Source organism: Antedon bifida, chromosome 4 (assembly GCF_963402885.1).
Source record: "Antedon bifida chromosome 4, ecAntBifi1.1, whole genome shotgun sequence".
Classification (NCBI taxonomy): domain Eukaryota; kingdom Metazoa; phylum Echinodermata; class Crinoidea; order Comatulida; family Antedonidae; genus Antedon; species Antedon bifida.
Genome location: NC_136229.1, coordinates 23080655 through 23106737, shown reverse-complemented (window position 1 = coordinate 23106737; position 26083 = coordinate 23080655). Strand labels below are relative to the sequence as shown.

The 26083-nt window shown below is 34.4% G+C and overlaps 3 protein-coding genes across 4 annotated transcripts; 2 read left to right on the top strand and 1 right to left on the bottom strand.

Annotated features, from left to right (window-relative positions):
* The first annotated feature begins 959 nt into the window (after positions 1-959).
* LOC144839264 (sialoadhesin-like) lies at positions 960-11293 on the top strand. Its single transcript, XM_078694580.1, has 5 exons — positions 960-1932; positions 3901-3984; positions 4145-4567; positions 6644-7492; positions 11244-11293. Exons 1-5 carry the CDS (start codon positions 960-962, stop codon positions 11291-11293), a joined length of 2379 nt encoding a protein of 792 aa, XP_078550706.1.
* A 226-nt stretch (positions 11294-11519) lies between these two features.
* LOC144840645 (uncharacterized) lies at positions 11520-20817 on the bottom strand. 2 transcript variants are annotated; one of them, XM_078696542.1, is made up of 13 exons: positions 20730-20817; positions 20185-20329; positions 19881-20011; positions 18457-18605; positions 18050-18104; positions 17760-17804; positions 17455-17574; positions 17120-17162; positions 16715-16754; positions 16234-16392; positions 15781-15898; positions 15198-15346; positions 11520-14908 (listed from the first exon to the last, which is right to left on the bottom strand). In XM_078696542.1, the coding sequence occupies exons 2-13, from the start codon at positions 20237-20239 to the stop codon at positions 11713-11715; spliced, it is 4260 nt and encodes a 1419-aa protein (XP_078552668.1). In that variant the 5' UTR covers positions 20240-20329; positions 20730-20817; the 3' UTR covers positions 11520-11712. The 2 variants fall into 2 exon arrangements, with proteins under 2 accessions (XP_078552668.1, XP_078552669.1); XM_078696543.1 differs by having other exon boundaries at positions 20747-20817.
* A 1220-nt stretch (positions 20818-22037) lies between these two features.
* On the top strand, positions 22038-25540 carry LOC144839915 (uncharacterized). The gene is made up of 6 exons (XM_078695496.1): positions 22038-23081; positions 23528-23715; positions 24131-24319; positions 24597-24710; positions 24890-25028; positions 25129-25540. Exons 1-6 carry the CDS (start codon positions 22147-22149, stop codon positions 25310-25312), a joined length of 1749 nt encoding a protein of 582 aa, XP_078551622.1. The 5' UTR covers positions 22038-22146; the 3' UTR covers positions 25313-25540.
* The last annotated feature ends 543 nt before the right edge of the window (positions 25541-26083 follow it).

The following is a 26083-nucleotide window of genomic DNA, read 5'->3' as shown; positions in this document are numbered from 1 at the left end:
TACAGCTTTATAATTTGTTAGCATTACTATAATGTGATAGACATAATATATAAAAATTATGATTTAACATAAATAATGCTCAGTAATATAGGTATTATTAGTATTAATATAAGTATGAAATATGTGTTAAAACAATATTAAAGAGGATACAAAAACAGAATATTACGAAGAAAAAAAGGTAGAAGAACAAAATTGAATGGAAAAGAATAAATGAATAAAGGTGGTGGTTTACCTCGGAAGATAAAAAAAAACAATCATTACGAATTACATTAAAACTAATTGTTAGAAAGAACGCTGTTTTAGGTTGTAAAGTTGTAAGTACAGATTATGATCAAAATTATTTTAGAAAAAGTAACTTTGTATGTTTTATTTACAACCACATTAATACTGCAACAGGACCGGTCAAACGCTTTTTTAAATTGGGGATCCCAATGTTAATGTGAATTTTGCGACCGACCATATCAATTGGAAAGTCTAAAATATCCATGATAGTGCTGAGGTGAGCTAATTTTAATATAAGAAATGGCACTCTCATGGAAGGGGTTTTTTTTGCGAATGGGCATGTGACACAATGAGATACTGTATAATTATTACCAAATATTCCTATTGGGCAAATATTGTAGTATGTGGCATTAAGAATCGGGTAGTAATGAATAAAAGAGCAATAATATTTTCAATTAATTTGGTTTATTTCATATAATATCATGTCATCCACCAATGCATATAAAACGCTACCATTCAAAAAATGTTTTTTCTGCATTTGAATTTCAATAAGTCATAACGCGCTTACTACTCGATTGGTGATTCAACAAAAGGTGCATTAACGCGCAATTAAAGTTGTCTATAAATAAATACTCTGTAATTTCTAATATTTCGAAACTCGAAACAAAATAAAAACGTTAAGCAAATTTTGTTTAGTTCTACATCTACTTCGGAAGAAGAAACAGCCATTGTGTATCATGGCTTTCATTGATAAAGCAGTTTATCTCTACATAATTTTGGGTTTTTTCTCTTGTTTTTCAAAAACCGAATCATCACGAATTAAATTGACATTTATTGTTGGAAAGAATGCTGTTTTAGATTGCAAAGTTGGACATACAGACGATCATGACGTAGAATGGTATTATGATGGCAGTAATGGTACAACTGCGGAGACTAAAGTCAGTACTAACGATAGTGTTGTTGCAGAATTTAAACATTTATACCAAATTGAGTTTGAAACGTCGGACAATTATCGTCTTGTTATAACCAAAATTAAACCATTTAATGTAGGCCTTTACATTTGCAAACAGATTTCTAAAACGGGTTTAACATCTCATGTAGTGGAAATAAACGTCGATGTCGTGAATGTTCCAGATTTGTTGTGTGGTATAGATAGGCCTAAACCTGATGTTTCAGAAGGTGAGACTGTCACGTTGTCGTGCAATGTCACCATTGGTGGCATTGTAGGAAGTGTTGAAATACGGATGGTGGATACCAAACAGCCAATTGCAAAAGCGATCCTACGTCCCAATGGAAGAAAGAGTATAGCTACTTTGCCAATAAAAGTAACACGTGAAATGACCAGCTTTAAGTGTTGGCTGACGCATGATCTTATTCCAAAAACGTTGTCTTGTTCGACGCGACTTAACGTTCAGTATCGACCACAATTTGAGATGTCTCATACGATAGAATACGACGTAGGGGATTATTTAGACATACCAATAAATGTGTCGGCTAACCCGACGGCAGAAGTAACCTGGGACTGTTTGCGGAATGATGAAGTAATAGAGAGCATGGTTTGCAGCAAAGCTGAACTAGTTCAAAGTCAAGGGATTAATCATTTTTCCAACGAACAAAAACTGAGGGCAAATGACAACGGTGTCACAATTAAGTTCCAAGCTAAAAATGATGTTGGTGAAGCTAGTCATACCGTTGAATTAAGTGTCAAAAGTACGACTAACAGATATGCTCTTTTTAATTTAGTAAGACGAGTTGGTTGGTTGATGGTTGTGTCCTGTTGCTTGGCTTGCATTATAGGATATGTAATTAACCATGGAGTAAACTTTATAGAACAGTTAATTCGGAGATACATATAATTTAATACAGTAGGTCGCGCCTATAATTAGGCCAAATTATGCATTACTCAGTAGGCTATACCTTGGTAGAAATCAATCGAAACTGAATTAGAATGTTCTTTTGATAAAATAAGGAAAGTCAGTAATTTGTTTGGATTATCGATTATAAATATTTTTTGAAATGAAGGAGTCTCCAGTTTTATTATGGAAAATTAAATTGTATAGATTTTTACAGCAGTTTTCATTAGCCTATTATTGAACAATATTCCTTAATATTTGCCATATTATTATCAAACGAAATATAAATATTATTATGTGTATTATAATTAGAAATTGTTTTATTTCATCTTATTTTAAGCTAATATCATATGCTTGTAGGCCTACATATTGTCATAAACTGTAAATAGAGCAGCATAATTATAAAATATTAAATTTTTAGAAGAAAAGTATAAAACTAAATTACAAAGGTATAACAACACTGCAATGCGATAATACGTAATAAACTTATAAACATTGCACAGCAAATCAGAGCTTTGCATGTAATGTTTAATTTAGAAGGGTTGGGGAATTATGTCACTGCTGTTGCGTTGTGTTAAAATTTAAGTTACGGTCGTACTTGTCGGCCGGATTATATTTTATAATCACTTTTTAAAAAGTGTTTCCCGTCATTATTGCTGCAAACTCATAATAATCAAAGTGGATCACTTTTTGTTTGCATAGCAACTCCATTTTTTAAATTTTATTAAATAACAATATAAAATACTTTATAATGTAGATCTACTCATCATGTACGTGGCCAATAAAAATAACCATTTACTACAGTAGTAAGAAGTTGGAACCGTCAGTGACAAGCACAATGTGCAAGCTTGCTCTCATAGAATTTATAATTGTGTAAGGATGATATCGATGATTGCGAAACTGAAAAGGATGATAATTTGTTTGTTGATATAGACTAAAATCACGAAAATCAAGATAGAGGTTTGACTAAAACCGTTATAATATATATAATTTTTTAAAACCTGTAGGCTTAAAAAGTGTCTATAAAAGTTGAGAATGTAAACACAAAAAGTGGAAAACAGAAGAACATTACAGAAGAGGTAGAAGTACAACTAAGGTTTTTAAATCTAGATTGATTTAAGATTATAGATATACAATGTTTATTATCTGGCATCTAAAACTTTCAAAGACAATAATACGATTTTTCAATACTATAGATATAAACAAATATAATGTTCTATGAAAGACAGTGAGGCAATGTTATCAAGTAGGCCTATAAGATAACTCGAATTTAACGTTGTTGGGATTTTTCCCAGAGTCTAGAGTGGGGACAATAATTATGTAAAGCGAAAAAATTTATTTAACCACTTGATCAATCAATACCGCATACGAATGAATTAAAGAGCAATATTGTTTTCAATTGATTTGGCTTAACATTGTTTGTTATTGTGTTAACGACCAATTTATGTAACACGTCCTACCAGTAAAACAATGTTTTTCTACATTTCAATTACAATGAGAATCATGACGCGCTTATACTCTATTGGTTCATTCAACAATAGGTGCATTATTGCATAAAATGTGTTCTATAAATACTACAACTGTCAAAATTTATAATACTTCGATTGAAAATGTATTAAAAAGAAATATGCAACTTAAAATGAAATCATAAACGAATTTTGTTTACCGTACTTTGACTAAGAAACAACCACGTTGTGTATCATGGCTTTCATTGGTAAAACAGTTTACCTCTACATAATTTTGGGGTTATTCTCTAATTGTTTGTCAAAAACCCAATCATCACAAATTAAATCGAAATTTATTGTTGGAAAAAATGCTATTTTAGATTGCGAAGTTGGAAATACAGACGATCATGACGTAGAATGGTATTTTGATGGCAGTAATGGTACAACTGCGGAGACTAAAATCAGTACTAACGATAGTGTTGTTGCAAAGTTTGAACATTTATACCAAATTGAGTTTGACACGGCGGACAATTATCGTCTTGTTATAACCAACATTACACAATTGGTTGAAGGCCTTTACATTTGCAAACACATTTCTATTAACGGGTTTAACATCTCATGTAGTGGAAATATACGTCGACGTCGTGAATGTTCCAGATTTGTTATGTGGTATAGATAGGCCTGATGTTTCAGAAGGTGAGACTGTCACGTTGTCGTGCAATGCCACCATTGGTGGCATTGCAGGAAGTGTCGAAATATGGATGGTGGATACCAAACAGCCAATTGCAAAAGCGATCCTACGTCCCAATGGACTTCAAGAAAGGAGTATAGCTACTTTGCCAATAAAAGTAACACGTGAAATGACCAGCTTTAAGTGTTCGCTGACGCATGATCTAATTCCAGAAACGCTGTCTTGTTCGATACGACTTAACGTTCAGTATCGACCACAATTTGAGATGTCTCATACGATAGAATACGACGTAGGGGATTATTTAGACATACCAATAAATGTGTCGGCTAACCCCACGGCAGAAGTAACCTGGGACTGTTTGCGGAATGATGAAATAATAGAGAGCATAGTTTGCAGCAACGCCGAAGTAGTTAAAGTCAAGAGATTAATCATTTTTCCAACGAACAAAAACTGAGGGCAAATGACAACGGTATCACAATTAAGTTTCAAGCTAAAAATGATGTTGGTGGAGCTAGTCATACCGTTGAATTAAGTGTCAAAAGTACGACTAACAGATATGCTCTTTTTAATTTAGTAACACGAGTTGGTTGGTTGATGGTTGTGTCCTGTTGCTTGGCTTGCATTATAGGATATGTAATTAGCCATGGAGTAAACTTTATAGAACAGTTAATTCGGAGATACATATAATAGATAACATGGATTTAATACAGAGGATTTAATACAGTTAATTACTCAGTACCTTGGTAGAAATCAATCGAAACTGAATTAGAATATTCTTTTGATATAAGGAAAGTCAGTAATTTGTTTGGATTATGATTATCAATATTTTATGAATGAAGAAGTTTCCAGTTTTATTAGGTAAAATTAAATTGTATAGATTTTTATAGCAGTTTTCATTATTATTGAACAATATTCCTTAATATTTGCCATATTATTATCAAATGAAATATAAATATTATTATGTGTATCATAATTAGAAATTGTTTTATTTCATCTTATTTTAAGCTAATATCATATGCCTGTAGGCCTACATATTATAAAATATTAAACTTTTAGAAGAAAAGTATAAAACTAAATTACAAAGGTATAACAACACTGCAATGCGATAATACGTAATAAACTTATAAAAAGTGCACAGCAAATCAGAGCTTTGCATGCAATGTTTAATTTGGAGGGGTTGGGGAATGTGGCACTGCTGTTGCGTTGTGTTAAAATTTAAGTTACGGTCGTGTCGGCCGGCTTTATTGATAATCACTTTTTAAAAAGTGTTTCCGTCATTATTGCTGCAAACTCATAATCAAAGTATAACACATTTTTTTTGCATAGTAACTCCATTTTTTTGTTTTATTCAATAACAATATAAAATACTTTATAATGCAGATCTACTCATCATGTACGTGGCCAATAAAAATAACCATTTATTTACTACAGTAGTAAAAGTTGAAACCGGAACCGTTAGTGACAAGCACAATGTGCAAGCTTGTTCTCATATAATTTATAATTGTGTAAGGATGATATCGATGATTGCGAAACTGAAAAGGATGGTAATTTGTTTGTTGATATAGACTATAATCACGAAAATCAAGATAAAGGTTGCCACACACGACGTTTGACTAAAACCGTTATAATATATATAATTTTTTAAAAACCTGTAGGCTTAAAAAGTGTCTATAAAAGTTGAGAATGTAAACACAAAAAGTGGAAAACAGAAGAACATTACAGAAGAGGTAGAAGTACAACTAAGGTTTTTAATCTAGATTGATTTAAGATTATAGATATACAATATTTATTATCTGACATCTAAAACTTTCAAAGACAATAATACGATTTTTCAATACTATAGATATAAACAAATATAATGTTCTATGAAAGACAGTGAGGCAATGTTATCAAGTAGGCCTATAAGATAACTCGAATTTAACGTTGTTGGGATTTTTCCCAGAGTCTAGAGTGGGGACAATAATTATGTAAAGCGAAAAAATTGATTTAACCACTTGATCAATCAATACCGCATACAAATGAATAAAAGAGCAATATTGTTTTCAATTGATTTGGCCTAACATTGTTTGTTATTGTGTTAACGAAAAATGCATTTTAAGTTTTTCTGCATTTCAATTACAATGAGAATCATGACGCGCTTATACTCTATTGGTTATTCAACAATAGATGCATTATTGCATAATTAAAGTTGTCTATAAATAAATAACTGTAATTTCTAATATTTCGAAACTCGAAACAAAATAAAAACGTTAAGCGAATTTTGTTTAGTTCTACATCTACTCGGAAGAAGAAACAACCATTTTGTATCATGGCTTTCATTGGTAAAGCAGTTTACCTCTACATAATTTTGGGGTTATTCTCTAATTGTTTGTCAAAAACCCAATCATCACGAATTACATTAAAATTTATTGTTGGGAAAAATGCTGTTTTAGATTGCGAAGTTGGAAATACAGACGATCATGACGTAGAATGGTATTATGTCAGCAATGGTACAACTGCGGAGACTAAAGTCAGTATTAACGATAGTGTTGTTGCATCATTTAAAGATTCATTCAAGGTAACACACAATTATCGTCTTGTTATAACCAACATTACACAATTTGATGAAGGCCTTTATATTTGCAAACACATTTCTAAAACGGGTTTAACATCACATGTAGTGGAAATAGACGTCGATGTCGTGAATGTTCCAGATTTGTTATGTGGTATAGATAGGCCTGATGTTTCAGAAGGTGAGACTGTCACGTTGTCGTGCAATGTCACCATTGGTGACATTGCAGGAAGTGTTGAAATCTGGATGGTGGAGGTGGGTAGGCCTACCACACATTCAATTGCGAAAGAGATCCGCCTACGTCCCAATGGACTTCAAGATAGTATAGCTACTTTGCCAATAAACGCAACACGTGAAATGACCAGCTTTAACTGTTCGCTGACGCATGATCTTATTCCAAAAACGCTGTCTTGTTCGATGCGACTTAACGTTCAGTATCGACCACAATTTGAGATGTCTCATACGACAGATTATAATGTAGGGGATTATTTAGACATACCAATAAATGTGTCGGCTAACCCGACGGCAGAAGTAACCTGGGACTGTTTGCGGAATGATGAAATAATAGAGAGCATAGTTTGCAGCAAAGCTGAACTAGTTCAAAGTCAAGGGATTACTCATTTGTCCAACAACAAAAAACTGACGGCAAATGACAACGGTGTCACAATTAAGTTCCAAGCTAAAAATGATGTTGGTGAAGCTAGTCATACCGTTGAATTAAGTGTCAAAAGTACGACTAACAGACATTCTCCTCTTTATTTAACACTTATCGTTGGAGGGTTGGCAGTTGTGTGCGCTGTCTTCGTTTACATTATAATATATACTAAAAACAGTATAAATCGCAGCGCAGATCCCGGGGCGGGGGGTCTGGGGGACGTGTTCCCCACATATTCTTTAGTGCCCCTCACTTTTCAACAGCAAAATCATTAAATTGTTGAAATGAAATAGAAAGCAAGACTTCTATCGACATATCGTATGCAATTTCAGAAAATACAGTATCTAAGAAGACTGTATTTTGAGTGAATATAACCAGTGGCGCATCAGGACTAGTGTCTAAAAAGAGCGTAACCCAAAATAATTGTATTCTTTAATTTTTATGTGCTCACAAATCGATTGAAACGACCTCTAAGTTACTCAAAGAGCTCTTGGCGGCCCCCTGGCCCCAGCCTACAGTTGCTCGCAAAGTATTTGATTGTTATACGTCCCCCAAACGGATCTGCGCCGTTGATTCTTGCATCTCCCTTATATAGTCCCATAATAGAAGGTGAAGGGAAAATTATGAACGAATTTCAAGTTCGAAAATATAAATTAATTTCGTCTTATTTTAAGCTAATATATATTATATGTTTGTAGGCCTACATTTTTCCATAATTATAAAATGTTAACATTTAAAAAGAAAAGTATAAAAATAAGAGTTACAAAGGTGATTGGTATTGATGGTAAACGGAATGGTATGTGGGTTTTGTTCAGATTTTGGTAGCTTTTAGGTTTCAGTTTCCTAGTAAACGCCTAACAAATCTTTAAAAAGAAAAAAAAATACAATTTTATTAATTGATGGATCGATAGGTGGTTGGTAACTTTTTCAGTTATCTGCCTATAGATAACCATCATACGTTTTGTATATTACATACTAACACGATGAAACAAACTATATATGTATTGATAATCTCTTTTTAAAAAGTGTTTTCCGTCATTATTGCTGCAAACTCATAATAATCAAAGTAACACTGTTGTTTGCATAGTAAGTCATTTTTTTATTTTATTAAATAACAATATAAAATACTTTATAATGTAGATCTACTTATCATGTACGTGGTCAATAAAAATAACCATTTACTACAGTAGTAAGAAGTTGGAACCGTCAGTGACAAGCACAATGTGCAAGCTTGTTCTCATAGAATTTATAATTGTGTAAGGATGATATCGATGATTGCGAAACTGAAAAGGATGGTAATTTGTTTGTTGATATAGACTATAATCACGGAAATCAAGATAAAGGTTGCCACACACGACGTTTGACTAAAACCGTTATAATATATCACTTTGCTTATTATTATTATTTTTAACTTTTTTATTCTTTCTGGTGGATCCAGGCTTAAAGCCCCTTGGGGTTTAAATGGTATTCTCCAGGCATAATGCAACTATTATTTACTTAATTTCCAACCACTTGTATCTTTTATATTTTGTATATGTTTGCATTATGTGAATAAATTTGAACTTGAACTTGATATATATTTTTTTTAAACCTGTAGGCTTAAAAAGTGTCTATAAAAGTTGAGAATGTAAACACAAAAAGTGGAAAACAGAAGAACATTACAGAAGAGGTAGAAGTACAACTAAGGTTTTTAAATCTAGATTGATTTAAGATTATAGATATACAATATTTATTATCTGACATCTAAAACTTTCAAAGACAATAATACGATTTTTCAATACTATAGATATAAACAAATATAATGTTCTATGAAAGACAGTGAGGCAATGTTATCAAATAGGCCTATAAGATAACTCGAATTTAACGTTGTTGGGATTTTTCCCAGAGTCTAGAGTGGGGCCAATTATTAAAAAAAACATGTAAATCGAAAAAATTGATTTAACCACTTGATCAATCAATACCGCATACAAATGAATAAAAGAGCAATATTGTTTTCAATTGATTTGGCTTAACATTGTTTGTTATTGTGTTAACGACCAATTTATGTAACACGTCCTACCAGTAAAACAATGTTTTTCTACATTTCAATTACAATGAGAATCATGACGCGCTTATACTCTATTGGTTCATTCAACAATAGATGCATTATTGCATAAAATGTGTTCTATAAATACTACAACTGTCAAAATTTATAATACTTCGATTGAAAATGTATTAAAAAGAAATACGCAACTTAAAATGAAATCATAAACGAATTTTGTTTAGCGTACTTTGACTAAGAAACAACCACGTTGTGTATCATGGCTTTCATTGGTAAAACAGTTTACCTCTACATACTTTTTGGGTTATTCTCTAATGGTTTGTCCCATAATAGAAGGTGAAGGGAAAATTATGAACGGATTTCAAGTTCGAAAATATAAATTAATTTCATCTTATTTTAAGCTAATATATATTATATGCTTGTAGGCCTACATTTTTTTCATAATTATAAAATGTTACCATTTAAAAAGAAAAGTATAAAAATAAGAGTTACAAAGGTGATTGGTATTGATGGTAAACGGAATGGTATGTGGGTTTTGTTCAGATTTTGGTAGCTTTTAGGTTTCAGTTTCCTAGTAAACGCCTAACAAATCTTTAAAAAGAAAAAAAAAATACAATCTTATTAATTGATGGATCGATAGGTAGTTGGTAACTTTTGCAGTTATCTGCCTATAGATAACCATCATAAGTTTTGTATATTACATACTAACACGATGAAACAAACTATATATGTAGGCCTATTGATGTCTTTTTAAAGGTGTTTTCCGTCATTATTGCTGCAAACTCATAATCAAAGTAACACATTTTGTTTGCATAGTAACTCCATTTTTTTGTTTTATTAAATAACAATATAAAATACTTTATAATGTAGATCTACTCATCATGTACGTGACCAATAAAAATAACCTACAGTAGTAAGAAGTTGGATCCGTCAGTTACAAGCACAATGTGAAAGCTTGTTCTCATCGGGCGCATGCGCACAGACGTACGCACAACAAAATTAATTTGACCAATCAATTCGGATGTTCCGTCATTTGTGATTGATAAATTTACTTGCGTTGCTTGTATACGTCTTTACGTTGTCCTATATGGGAATCAAGTTCAAAGATAGAAATTAATGAACAATTGTAACTCTGAGACTTCTAAACCAACAGCATATACTAATATTAGCTAATATTTAAACTTTGTAGATTTTCAAATAAAATGTTTAAAATCTGAGTAAAATTTAACCACACAAGTCGTACACAAATAACTAATATAAAATCTTGAGAAATTTAAAAACCGTTTCTTATTTACAATATAATTACACTATCTGAATTCTTCAAATATATTTACAACCTTATCATTTTATCATCTTTATATTTATTAAAATCATCTATCATTGATTTTTTTAATCGCAAACTATAGAATGTTAATAGAAAGTTTACTTTATTTATTAAAGTTAAATGTAGAAAACCCAATAAAAGTGTTTTAATAAAGTTGTTTTGTGTAAAAAAGAAATCGAATTTGGCACAATTAATTTAAACAATTTCATTGACATAAGATTTGTTTGTAAGGAATATAATAATAAGATTAATTCCGTATTTTAGTTGATTGAGGTTGACATTATTTATCTCAATAAATTGATTTGACATTATTATTAATTGATAATCAAGATTATTATTATAAAGAATGATTCGGATTGTAATGGAAATTATGATTTAGTAAGGGTGTCAATGGAGATTCAAAGTTGAAGAGGATGACAATTGTGAGGTGATTTGGTGATTATGAAATTGTTTGTTAATAGATTATAATCATGAAAGTCACAAGAAGATAAAGGCTGGCAGGTTCGACTAAAACCAAGGCAGAACCGATTTTTTCCAATACTGTAATACATATTTAAAATTTTAAAAAATGTCTCTATAAAAGTCAATAAAAAGTGGAAAACAGCAGAACATTACATAAGAGTAGAAGTACAACTAAACTGCAAAGTTTTCTAAATCTAGATGACTTTAGATTATAGATATACATTTATCATCTGACATCTAAGATTTCCAAAGACACTAATACCTTATTTTTACAATACTAGACCTAAAAATATTGATAATGTGCATCTAAAATCTAAGATTTCCAAAGAAACCAATATCTTATTTTTTCATATTAGACCCAAAAGAAGAAAGATATAATGTAGGCCAATCTGATATTTTCCACACACCCTGTTATAAACAATCTGGAAGACTATAATAATAGAAATGTCAGTAAAAGAAGCCATCGTGTCAGCAAAAGAAGCCCTCAGAACAGAGTTCTTTCATTACAACAGAAGAGACCTCTCGACTGCTACTGCACACGCTGTTTCTTTTACTCTCACTCCTCGTTCTTCTCTGTAATGACCTGCTTGCTGCAACCTTCCTCTTTTTATTTGTACTTTTCTTTTGTGATTTACCTTTTGCATTGTTTGATTTTGTACCTTTTGTTTGCACACCCTTGCTAGCGCTCGAGTTTGATGAAGTGTTTACAGCTTCTTCTTCAAAATCATACACAGCATCAAGAGACTCGTTCAGTTCATCTGATTCTTGTTCATTATTGCTCTTGTTGATAAATTGAGATAAAGAAAGACGCCGTAACAAGTCTTCTTGTTCTTCTTTCAGTTGGTTCCGTGTCCGACGACCAGATTTCGCATACTTCATTTTAGGTGGTTTGAGCAGATTTAATGAGAACCGTGGTTTTTTATATGCAGAGAAAATCGGAGATATAACTTTGGTGCGAGCACGGAATGTGGCGGAGGTTGGTGTGGAACTGTGTTTGTCGTAAAATAACGTGAAAGGTTTATTAGGAGAAACTATTGCATTTGAAGTAGCGGCAGGCGACCGTTTGGCTTTTGCTGAAGTGCTTTTTTTACTACTTCCAAATAGATTCCTAGCAAACCCTTCTTTTGCAAAGTCTGGTACGTACACAGCAACATTCATTTTAATTGGTGATAACGACAACGCTTTGTTAAGAGAAATCACAGATGATAAGTCAGTGGCTGTAGATGGTTTGGACTTAACTGGACTTGGGAGAGGGCGTCCGGTTTGGGGATCAGCGATATGTTTAACTGGTGTCTTGATGGTACCAGTTCTCATTGGACTTGAAAACTTTGGAAATATGATTTCAATCTCAGTCTCATCATGAACGTAGTTATCTTCGATGAGTTCGACTTCTTCTTGAGGTGTACCGGGAGGTAGTTGAATCATTGGGGGTGACGCAGAGAATCCAGGAGACTTCACCAACCAAATCTTATCTTTCTGTTCAGGAGTGCTGAACATGCATCGCTGAGTCTTACAAGGTGTTCTTGGAGTTCTTGGTTCTGCACTTTTCGATCGCGCTCGTAGCTTGCTTCCAGGAGGAAGATGCTTAGATGGAGAATCAACCAACATATCATCAGGAACGTTCTCATTTCTAACAGACAAACCAGGTGATACAGGCGAGACTACTGGACGTGGCTCACCTGAAGACTGTGGACACAACATTTTTAACGGTGAGGGTGGGCATTTTCTTTGTTTATTTGGCGATTTTGATTTATTCTGTGGTGATACTTTTTGTTCTTGGTTTACTACATTTGGAACTGGCAAGTTTTCGATATCCTCTGCACTGCTATCAAATAAAATGTCTCGATGCTTCACTTTGACATCCGGAAAGAGATCTTCCACTGTGGTTCTCTGGTAACCATGTTGTCTTCTTTCAAGTATTTCTGTGATGAATGCACGACTAACTTGATTAGGAGTGGTTTGAGACCTTTTGTGAGGGCTGGATGATTTCAATGTGGGGGACATGTTTGTTCCATTTTCTGGTTTAGAATTGTCAAGTGTTAAAGCATCCTTTTCTGTTTTTGGTCTGTTATCAATGGTGTCAAACTTTGACATATATCCATCAACCTGTCGATCCCAGTCAGATTCACCTTGGGAGAAATTATCTACAGTGTGAAAAACACATTGTATTGCTAAATCCCGAGAGCTGGACCGAGCATCACTGTCTTCTTTATTCCCTTTGTCATCACACTTGACACAAGTGACCTCTAGGGCAGCATCAGTAAGCGGCACCTTACCAATTGATTCGTTAATTCTCAATTGTAAGTTAAGTTCACTCTCTCGAATATCCTCACTTCTAAACCCTAAAAACTCTGACCCTCCAAGATCACTACTAAAAATATGCTCTACCGATAACGTGGCATCAAATGTCCTATTTAAAACCTTGGATACCTTTTTACGCTTTCCTCTTTGTTTGTTACCCAGTACTCTATTTAGAAGCCCTTTTGCCTCTCTTGTGTTTGACGGTTGTTTCTTTTCACTGCGAGTGGTAACAGTTTTCTTAGTCGTATTGTTAGGTGAGTTTATTGCTGTTTTACGCAAGTTCCGCCTACCATCTTTGCTAGAGGTTTCTCCATGTGGACTTGAAGAAGATTTTCGTGGGCTTTTCTCTTTCACTGGAATGCAAGATTTCTTTGTCTCTTTTCCTTTGGTACTTGGAGGAGTATCAATTTGATTTGATTTATCTGGAATACCAACTTTCTTTTCTTTTTGTTTACTACTTTGCGGAGTACCAACTTTATTTGATTTATCTGGAATGTTTGATTCCTCAGCATTCTTCGATTTTTGTTTACTCATATCAGGAGTGCAAATTGTATCAAAGTCCTCTAGAAGGCAAGAATCAGTCGGTTTTGTCTGATTTTGTTGATTCGTAGGAGTGGTAACCAATTTATCGGATTCCTTCAGAACGCTAGATTCAGCGGCTTTCTGTAATTTTCTTTTACTTGTAAGAGTAACAAGCTTAGGTGATTTCTTTGCAAAATCTTCCTTAAAAACGTCATCATCTTCTTCCTCTGCAACAGTTTTTCTTCTTTTCTTTGGTTTCTCTTTGATTTTATAGGACATCGTGTCACTTCCATCACCCGTCTCTTTATCATCAAATGATCTTTTAACGCTCTTCCTTTGTATTATAAGTGGAGACACTAATGGAGATTTCGGTTGCTTTATCTCTTGAGATTTTGATGTACATTTTTTATTAGGTGACGTTTTGCATTCATTCAGTTCCTGAGAATTATTAGTGGGTTTATCAGTGATAACAGTTCCTATATTTTGTAATGTTCCACTAGTTTTTAATTTCTTTTTGTTAGAAATTGCATTTCTTTTCTGCATTGCTGTTCTATGTTTTATAAACTCATTGACATCAACTTCCGATGCACTCCTCAGAGGCGGCTCACCAAGCCACATCTCCTGAAAAACCTCCTCAACTCTAGAACTGTCCATTTCTTTTTCGTTGACAACTTCTGAAGAACGTTGTGAGGCAAGTCGTTTAGGCTGAGCATGTTCTAGAGGCAGGGACACACGTAATGAATTCTCTCGTTGAAGTCGACTAGAACCGCTTTGCCCAGGAAGGTCGCTTAGATTGGTTGCTGTAGTTTCTTTATTTCCTTCAACAATTTCTGGATGTAAACTGAAATTGAAAAATCATCGGTTATAAATAATTCATATTTAATGTTATGAATAGAAACCATAAGCAGATTTAGGTAAATATTGTAATGGTTTTTTTCACCCACACTACTAAACATAAACATATTCTTGCAAATTATTAGATATTAAGATAATGGATTCGTATTATATTGCAACTTTTATTTCTACTAACAACAACTTTTATTTCTACTAAAGGTCCATACGAGCTGCCACCAAACAATGTCAATGTCAATTTTTCTGTCCACAAAGACATCAAATACTTTCAAACTAACCTCAGTGCATCTTGTTTTTGATCTGCATGATATCTTATGACATCTTCAAGGAATGCCGCTATGTCCGGTCCTTGGGTGATCATTTGATCCAGAGCACTGTAGTGATTCTGTTTGGATACAAACTCTCTGTGTTCACTGCTACTCAGATGCTATACAACAACAAAAATTCTATTACAGTACAATCATTGTATCAATTCAATTTATTTCCACATACACCACCCAAGTCTGGGTTCGTACACTTTTTCCAGAGCCAAAATGTAAACAACAACAAATACTTATTTGAAAACACTTATTTATTTATTCAAATTTTACATGTTTATATATTTCTAAAACCAGTCATTTTCCTTGACAACACTAAAAATATATTTTGTTGTCGGTCGCTTGGACCTAGAATCTACCACAACTGTATTCAGGAATCGAGTGAGGAAACACATCCTAATGTCACTACATGCACACATTGAAGTAACATGACATAACTAGTTCCTAGCTTTCAATACAATAAATCTCTATTTACACATTAGATGCATTATAGGTTGGGTTATTGAAACATGTACTATGCATTGTTTGTGTAAGTGCAACTTACCTTATCTAGGTTATCAAATCTTTGCTTGCAACATTCACAAAATCCTTTCTTTCTCTCTTTCATTTTTTCCGCATTCTTCTTTCTTACTTGTATCAGAGTTAATCCTTTCCCTTTGGCACTAGTTAAAAATACAATTCTAACTTATCAAAAAATGACAAAGCAAATGTATTCAATTCTTTTAACAGACTTTTTTTTTAAACAATTGAATAAGTTCTAATTTTTGGAGAAACATTATTTGGCCTGTCAACTGTCGCCCTTAATTACATAGTTATTTTTGGTTTTATTATTACATTTTTTACATTTGTTTTTGCATTGCAATCCTTTTAAGGGGAAAACAAAATACTGTACAATCAATTTGATGGTATTTGCCCTATTGTTTCATACACTAAAACAAATTGTTTACACCAAAACTAAAAACTTTTTAAAGGTTAAACTAAAGATAACATAACATACATGTCTTTAGTAACGGAAGGTTTCTTATTTCTAGACTTGTGTTTATCTTGCTGATGTTTGCTTTTAAAAGCTGCTCCGTCATAAGGACAAGAACCAATGGGTGTGTCTGTGGACACTCTGGGCCACACCTCAAGTGATTTCGATATTGGTCTGTAATGGCTGCAAGTAATGACAACAAGTTTACATTAAAAGATAAAAAACAAATAAATAAAAAAATGGCCTATTAATTAATATTTTTGATTATATTTTCAGGGGAGCAGTATGTTTAAGGTTGACTAAAAATCCACCCAGAGTTAAAAGTATGCATTTCTTTCCTATAAATTGTCGTCAGATGTACAATAAATTTTAAGATATTCTTCTTTATAATTTGTAAATTTGGGAAAACAACTACTCCATCATCTGTATATTCATTGTATGCATTGAATTCAATGAATATTTAAATGTTAATCCTAATATAAACTATTGGTTATAAATTGCTTACCTGTTTCTATCTTCTACTTTAATAAACACACCAGACGTATCTACGGAAACAAGAACATTTCATACAGCATAAATAAAAACTAATTTAGCAAAATACTCAAGTCTAAAGCTATTTTTTCAAGCCTAGCTTATTTCGCTTTGTATTTTCCCTACCAACCCATATAACCTTTTGACACCCACCCCCAGACCCCTCTGTCTATATCCCTGAATACTTCCTTATTTAAGTTACTGAGGTGATGTACTGGACACAAGGTTAAGTCCTGACCAATGTCTGTGCTCAGATGCTATTGCAACTTTCAATCACAGTCTCACTTGACTGGTTGTCTATTTTATTATTTATTATTTATCAAGTCAGTTCTCCAATTATTTTCGAAAAACGATAAATAATATTATATCAGAAACATACCCTTAGAGGTAGATGACAATCTTTCAGTACTTGTCTTGCTTTTCTGTAAAAAAATTGAAAATACAAGGAAATTATGGCACTTTGGAAACCAGATTGAATATAGGACTATTGACACAAAAAAAAGTGTTCACCAATTCATAGAAATAAAGTGTGGCTGTTAAAACATATAGTGGCGCTGCTGCACTGCTTGCGCCAAGAGTGTTTTAAATATTAATAAATGTACTATACCACAAAAAATATTTTTCTATTGAGGATGAAATAAAGTGATTTGATTTGAGTGTGCATTGTTTGTTTCTCGGGAAAGGAGGGATTCTACTGTATATTATAAGCCTTACATGCTCAGTAGCAGGACTTGTTCCAAGCTCTCTTTTGATGTACTTTAAAACACTGTCTAGATGTTTTACTTGTACTCCCCACTGGATGGCTTGAGTTAATATGCTAACAACTCCAAGATGCTGTAAAAAAAAAGATAACATATGTATGTTATTTATCTATTATAACAAATTAAAAAAGGTTTTATTGATTCAAAGTACAAACTTATTTGAGAAACTCTCCTTCAAATGAACAGAAAAGAAATCCAGAAAAAAGTCCAGTCATAAATAATTGATAAAATAACCATATAAACTAAATAATTATTTACCTGCGATGGTAAAGCTCTGCTGGCAATGGCTTTTCCCCTGGAAGACTGGAAAAATGAAAAATATTCATTAGGAATTCAAATTAAATAATTTAAGGGGTTTAATCTAAATTCTGGTTATTTCAGTTTACCTTGTAAACACAAGCAATATCTTACTTGATAATGTCTTTAGAGACAACCAGTTGGGCCCATACAAGGGTGTCCGGTGAGTTGACGGTATTAATTGGACAGAATGTTAACAAAAGATGTGGAATATAAAGTTAAGAATACAAACTAAATGCCAATGTACATACACTATTTTTCTCTGCAGCTAAAGCACTTGGAGAATCAGTAGCGTCTTTTGAAGATCTAAACAACAAGAAATAAATAATGTGAGTAAATATGTCACAATCTCATTACATAGAATAAGTAGGAGTAAACAGATGACCAACCACATAATAGTTTCAATCATCTAGCCCTTGAACATTTAAAGGATGTGTACTATATAAATCCTATTATTATATGGAAAAGAAAGAGAATCAGTCAATCTTCCCAACTCATAGGATACAAGAAATATTTAAAATGGGAAACTGCAATGAAAATAAATATTTGGTAAAGGCCAAAACATGAAATATATGTGGCTGCATCATTACATACAGAGACAACTATATTAAAATATAACTGTAGTATGTTTGCTGTGAGAAGCATTTGAAATACACACCCTTTGCCTTGTTGGAATGGACTAGGCGTTGATACACTGGGGCTTTCTGCTGATGTGCCAGCCACAGATCCTTTCTTCTCAAGTTCGCGACCCTCTGGTCTATTTGTGATTACGTAATGAATTCCGTTACTCAAAAATTCCTCCACTTTCTGAATGTAGAAACAAAAATGATTTTGTTGGGTATAATGTCAGATAATGATGATGCTATGATTGCGAATGTAGAGAATCATGGTGATGATTAAGATAATGATTGACAGATATGATGATTACAACAATTTGATATCAGCTTATTAACCCTCTTAGTTCCAAATTCCCGAGAGAGAGCCATTTCCCCTCAACCGTATTCTTTTCAGAACAGCATTTTTGTAATACTCCAGGGAGTTGAAATTTTTCAAACAGTAATTTCATCATTTTATCATAAATGTATGAAAAAATGTTTCTAAAAACAAATATTCCATATTAAATTTCCTGTACAATGATGTATAATGTATATTTGTATGATTTATTTTTATTTATGAAATGTATGAATTAAAAAAAAATTCTAATTTTTAATTAAAATTTCCAAGAAATTGCTTTAAAAAATCGTATAAAAACGATAATAAAATGATATTTAGAAAACCCCAACAAATATTTATAATACATACCTATAAATGTATATTTACTTGAACAAAAGTAATAATAGGAGAATTAGATACGAGTTATTTTATTCAAATAAACCGCCATCGTATAATCTTAGCCTAGGCCCAATCAAACCATCCTATCACCATCGTTAGTCTGAGCATGCCCACTATAAGCAAGTTACTCAGGCGAGTAAATTCTGACAACGTGCTGCATGGGCCTACAAACAATTCGTCTCGCGTTGCACATTTTTCAACAAAGGAGTCAGTATTTCCGGTTGTGTGACTAGATACGGAGAACGTGTAATCAACAAACAACATGATTTTGATTAATTAATTAGTTTTTAATTGATATTTCCAAAAGATTTTCCTATAGCGAAAATTTTTTCGTTGACATTTTTCGAAAGAAAATTTTACGCTTGATCGAATAAAAGCTATCCCAGAATCCTCAGACAAGCAGAAGTTAGTGATTATCGCCCTCAAACACAGAAGGTACGTTTGGTGTGTATCGCCGACTAGGGGTTTTCAACGCATGTCCCATCCTAATGTTTACAATGACGATGATTGAAAAGAATGAAAACGATTTTGGCAAATATATATTATAACAGAGGCCGTACTTATACTCGGCTAGGGCATAAACATTGTGAAATGAGGTGATGAACTTAATTTGCATTACAATTTTTGAAATTTAGAGATTCCTCACCCTTTGAATTCTTTCCCGATGGTGTATGTAAATATATGAACTATGAAACTAAACATTTATTCAAAATGATTTTTTTAATGGCAAAGTTGATAAAAATAACTTACGCCTCCTAATGCTATAATATCCTTCTGTAGCTTGGCAGAATGTTTGTATTTAATGAGATCAAAATAGAATATCTTGCCATTCAGAGGTTTACAGTCAAAATTAAGCTTCCGTCTTAGTACATAATTTGTTCCTGCAAGAGTAACAAAAATGTATTTGAAAAAATAAATGTTTCTGCAGAGTATTTAACAAGTATTTTGAACATTATATTCAATAAACAATCCATACTATTACTATTCAAAAAGAGTACTTTAACAGTTTGGGTACTTTTTCATTGAAAATTTCAAGGAATATTTGATAGATTACCTTCAGTATTTCCATCTTTTTGAGGGCCCTTCTTATTAGGCCTATTTGTTGACATTTTGAACAGATCTGTTAGATGAATGTTGGCCTGTAATGCAGGCCTAAAACAGTACAAAACAAACTTCCTCCATAGAGATAGAAGCTACAGCTAAAAAAAATAAAAATTGTCAGTTAAAAAAAGTTTATTAATCAATAAATCCTGGCCAGGAGATAACAGAACAGGCTGCACTAGCAATAATAAGTAGAAGGGCTACCTACAACTATCTAGGCCTATACTAAGTGTAGGCACACTAGGCTAGTGACCTTGTAGAGTAGTAGGCCTACACCAACAGTTCCTAGGCCCTCTAGCTAGCTAGGCCCAGTCGGTGAACCTCGCTCTACTCGGTCGGGTACCACCTGGTCATTCATCACACACGCAACACAAATTCAAAACAATCGACAATGATCAACCTAATTATTAGACAGCGAGCAAAGCCGATTTTATGTCATCGACGTTAATTTAAAATAAGCACAATAACAAAAGTTCTAACAGAAGTGGGCTTACAAACCTAAAATAGATTCTTACAAAAATGTGATAACTTGTAATTGTGAATTTTAAAAATAACAGTCAGTTCCTCACTGATTGCGTTACCGCCATTGGACCACAATTCTTTGCAAATCAGGTCACATGACCAAAAGTTAAATATAGTCTAGAGTTGATCTGAGAGTACGATACCACGACTCTGAACGACTGTGTCACGCTGACGCTATATAAGTATATACTTAATGCAGATTATGAACTTATCAAAGAAACCTCTTTCATAGTTCTTTTCTTTGACTTTATTAGTACCTGATGATGCACAATATACTCAGGCGACAAATAAACTGTATACCATTTTAGGAGGAGTGTCGTCGAGCGAATGACATGCACGTGGAGCCTCTTTGGTGCGCGGAGTTTAGTTTCAACAGTTGGTTATATTGAAATAGTAAATTATTTCCGGGTAGGCCTATAGACTGATTTCTATCCTAATGCCTAACAGGAGGAATACATATATAAACCTAATGTCCAAAAAAATGTGAACAGCCCAGTGGCCCCTGGACAGCCGAAGATGAGTGAGTTATGAATAGTAGCCACACTTACGTGAGTAGGAGGCCTATCCACTCTGCCTACAGACGCGGGGTGCAGGGGCCCAATCCGAAGCTCCGGGTTAAGCAATAATAGGCATACAGAAGTCTTGCTGTAAATTTCCTAAAGTATTAAGTAACCCACCACTATTAATGAATACAGTTTAGGCCCTAAGTCCATTGTAAACAAAATCCAAAGGGTTAACTCATAAATACTGTAGGCCTATACGTACGCGAACGTAGTAAATAGGAACCACGTGCCCGCGTGCGCGGCCTATTCGTAGGCCTAATTTTAAACAATCGTTAATCGTCAAACTTGTTGTATCCTAAGCGGTCGCGATAACTCAACGAAAGTATTGTGTTAAAAGCGGGGTTAAAAGTGTTCAAATATAAATATATAGGTTTACTGAGACGGACGGAGGATACAGCCTGAACTGATCAAACTACGCACACGTGGTCACGAATGTAAATGACCCAGATCGATTATCGACGCGTGATGGGCCGGCAAACTTCTAAATATAGAGTTAGGCCTATAATGTTAAACGATTCCGGACCGTCAGGAAAAGTGCGTCACCTCACTATTGCAAGTGACTTGATTGTTGTGTTGCACCCTGGCCCTGTACACGCGCATAAGATGGGCCTGATCATGACACTGTGTTATCGTGGCCGCAACATGTTACTTGACGAGGCCCGCAATTTAGAAAATGTATGTAGTGTAGAGGACTATAACCACCATACGTTCCTTATCTTAGATATACAAGAGTTGGACTTTGGAAATAATACATTATATCCGATAGCCTCCTGCATAGTAGGACGTAGGCCTGTTTGCATTTGTTGTACAGTATTTGCATAGGCCTTGTAATGCCTCCGAGACGTAGGCCTACGGGATCAAACAAAAAGTCAGTATCGACATCCAAAGATTCATCGAAATCTCAACAGGAGAACCTACAGAATGGATGTTCAGACGATGACGATGCTGATATCCCAGCCTTATCAAGAGAAGCCAAAATTAAACATAGGCCTACGACGAGTAATCCAAGTCGAACAGTGTGTATTCTCGCCTTGGGGTTGACATTAGGGTTCTGTTTAGGTTGGTTCGCTCATAAGTATACAGTTGACCATAATGTTGTGGACAGCTTTGGATGTATAGACGATGATACATTAGAAAGTTGTAATGTACCACCATCAGAGTGCACTAGCGAATCCTCGTTCCCGTCCGATAACGTTGTGGTAGAACTACCGACAGAAAGCCTGTCCGATAACGTTTTGGTGGAACTACCGACAGAAAGATATTCAGAAATACATGCAGAAGGTCGTCAACAATCACCAAGTGATGAAGATGAGCATGATGAAGAGGTACAATTAGAAGAAGATGCGTTGCTGAACGATGTGAACGATCCAGTTATTAAACCTGAGTCAGAACTAAACAATGAACTAAAAAACAGTAAAACAGGAGAAAATGATAATAAAAACAATAAACACGAGGTTTATGATGAAGACAAATCTTCCGATAACAAAAAAGAAAAACAAGTATTTAAAACATTTACATTTAAAGATGGTAAACTACAAAAAGATGAGGAAAAACCAACAGAAAAGAAAAAGGAAACGAAGAGTAAGACTAAAGGAATTAGGGCGGTACCGGTAAAGGATTCGAAATCAAAAGATAAAAAGGTGACGTCAACTGATGCTTCACATTCAGCAACATACTTACATGGATTGGACATTGGATATGACATTAGAGTTGGAGGGAGTGTTGTCTCGCCAAAAGAACTGACCAATGGCACGGGACCAGTAAGGTTTGTTGAAATGGGTTTTTTTTCAAAATGAAATCGACAATTTCCTTTCTTATAAGACACAATGGACATTGTAAACAGACGTGACGAAGGTCGGTTTTAAACAAGGCGGCAATCTAACAACAGGACACTGAGCTCGCCTTGCCAAGACAGGAACGCGTAACAGTCCTTTAATCTTATGTCTGGCTGCGACAAATACTAACAGTACTGTACTATAATATCTTCGCGGCGTGGTGTCTGTTAAAGGACGTGGAACCGATCGAGTCAAAGCCAGATAAACCCTCTGATCTCCGGAGCTCGGCATCCTGTTGTTAGATTGCCTTGGTTGTAATGACGGTACCACGAGGTTCCCTTGCCAAGAACACGTCCTGCGTGGCGTCGTGACTAGCTAGCTCCGCGCATTGAGTTTCGTGTGCTATATTATTTTCACATGTTTGACCAATTTTCAGAGCATATATTTATGAGAATTTCCTGTCACCGCACGAATGTGAAGGACTAATGGGAGCGCATAACCGTCACGTGAGTGAGACGAATAAAAACGATCCGTTGATTTGCTTTGATGGTATTAGCACTTTGAAAAAACACCTAAAAGCCGCCAACAGCAAGTTTAAGGTATCAACAGCAGATTTTACAGAAGGTAGGTTAGGAGCATGACGTTACGTGGTGTGATGGTATCGGTACCTACCACAGTGATGGTAGAGTGGTGTGAAAATGGATTGGTGACGTAATAGTGTTGGCCAATGTTGGTGGTACGTAAAGATTAAAATTGTAACGTTTTGGGGGCCAACTTGTCCTGTGGAAAGGTGGTGCCAATGCATACAAATTATAAATGGCATGATGATGGTAGCGATAGTGGGATTTAACATTGGGCTACTCATCACACTGGTCATAGTGATAGATGATTATAAAGAAGAGAATTACGACGTCATGACGAGAAGGCTGACAGTGGTAGTATGAAAAGAGAAGGGTTATGCTACAGTTATAGTGGGCTGTTGATTTTCAAATTCGACACTCTAAAATAGGGCCTATATTATTAATATTCGTCACAATAGGAACAACTTGCATGAATGCTACCTTTTCTAAGATGCTAAAGAAGATTTTAAATTGGTCGTATAGCACGGCATTTTACCCGGGAGAAAGCAAGTTTTCAACGGTATTCGAACAACGCGTCTTGGAGGCAACGGGCCTTCGACCAGAGAACGGAGGAAAACTGCAGATAACGTCCTACAAAGAAGGAATTGGTGAGTAAACGAATGATACACAATGGAGTAATCAATTCACGCGTGTTATTTTGCGCGATACGCGGTAACTCTAACGATATACCAGGTAGGAATTTAATTCCGGGGAATTTCACTCGGAAAATACACGTATCTTACGGTGATATAGTTAAGGATTTTTGTAAACATGTTCTTGGTTCCCAATACGCAAGTAATTTGTCCAATCACGACGCTATTAGACAACAATGCCGCGTTACGCTTACGTTGCGTCTTAGTGGAAACCTTATTAATGTATTTGTAGGATACAAGACACATACAGATTGTACAATTGGCTCACAAGATAAACGAGACAGAGTTGCTACTATATTGGTATATCTTCAGGATGTCGAAGAAGGTGGAGAAACTAAATTCCCAGGTCAGTACATAAAGTGAATAAAATTCCCAGGTCAGTACATGAAGTGTCGAATAAATTCCCAGGTCAGTACATGGAGTGACATTCCCAGGTCTTCAATTGGTATCGAGCGAGTTCCCAACTTTATAATTATTTAAATATAATGCGATCTGGATATAAAAATAATATGCTTTTAAATTTAGAATTAAATATCAGCGTACGACCAGTGAGGGGGCGAGCCCTGGTGTGGAATAACATGAGCCCGTCCGGCGAATGTCAACCGTTGTCCGTTCACGAAGCTGCTCAGGTCAAAGAAGGTCATAAATACATATTACAAAGATGGTAAGCGATTTGACCTTCTTAAAGACATTTCATTTATTTAATTTTGCAGTAATTTATTTTTGTAAGAATTTTTATTTTAATAACTCTGTTCTGTATACAGGTATTATTATGAGAGTTTTTTTCATCTTGGTAAACGACCGTCAGAGCCGAGTCTTCCCGAGAGAACAGTCGGACAGCCTCGGGTTTCATGTGACGAGTACGAAAACGGAAGTTGTCGATGGTATGACGAGTGGAATTACGATCATATAATTGATTACCAAGCAGCTAAATCTAATTTAGTTTAAGTACGCACTTAATTGAACTTTACCTTAATTGGCATAATTAATATATCACATTATTAAATAACATTTAAACCAATTTATCAAATAAAATAAAAAAGTCAAAACGGATCCTTTGATTTAGATTTTCTTTTTACTGTTGTATTTATTTTTCCATTTCATTAAAAAAATTTATACTGTGAACAAGAAAGGACAATGAACGAACACAAACGATTTGATGTGAGACAACGGCAAACAGCTACAGCGTCCTCTACCTTTATATTGAATTATAACGTGTGAATTGGATCATTTACAGTATTACTGCCGTCCCAGATATCATTACGTCATCACCTCATCATCAATCATCCTAATTATTCATCGTTACCATCATTACGAATTAAGTTCATCGTATCTCGTCGATCTATATCTACAGTCATGTTGATCAATGGCGACGAAGGATACAAGTTTAAAGCTTGGTTCTCACTAGGACGTAACGCAAGGACGTAAACGCAACGCAAACGTGTTGACCAATGACAAGCGACCGTTCGAATAATCCATCGCTTGTGATTGGTCAACTCACTTACGTTGCGTTACTTGTCTTGCGTCTTAAGTGGGAACCAAGCATTAGAAAGGAGAGTTGAGTGCTGACATTAATCTACTAATATTATATGGGACTTTACGCATCATCAGGGCGGGAAGCGCGAGATGACAGAAATTCACTTTAATATTTTTAGAACGGGGAGAGTCCTAAGTCCTGTTCCAGAAGGTGTTCACATATTGGTTCTATTAATGTGAGGT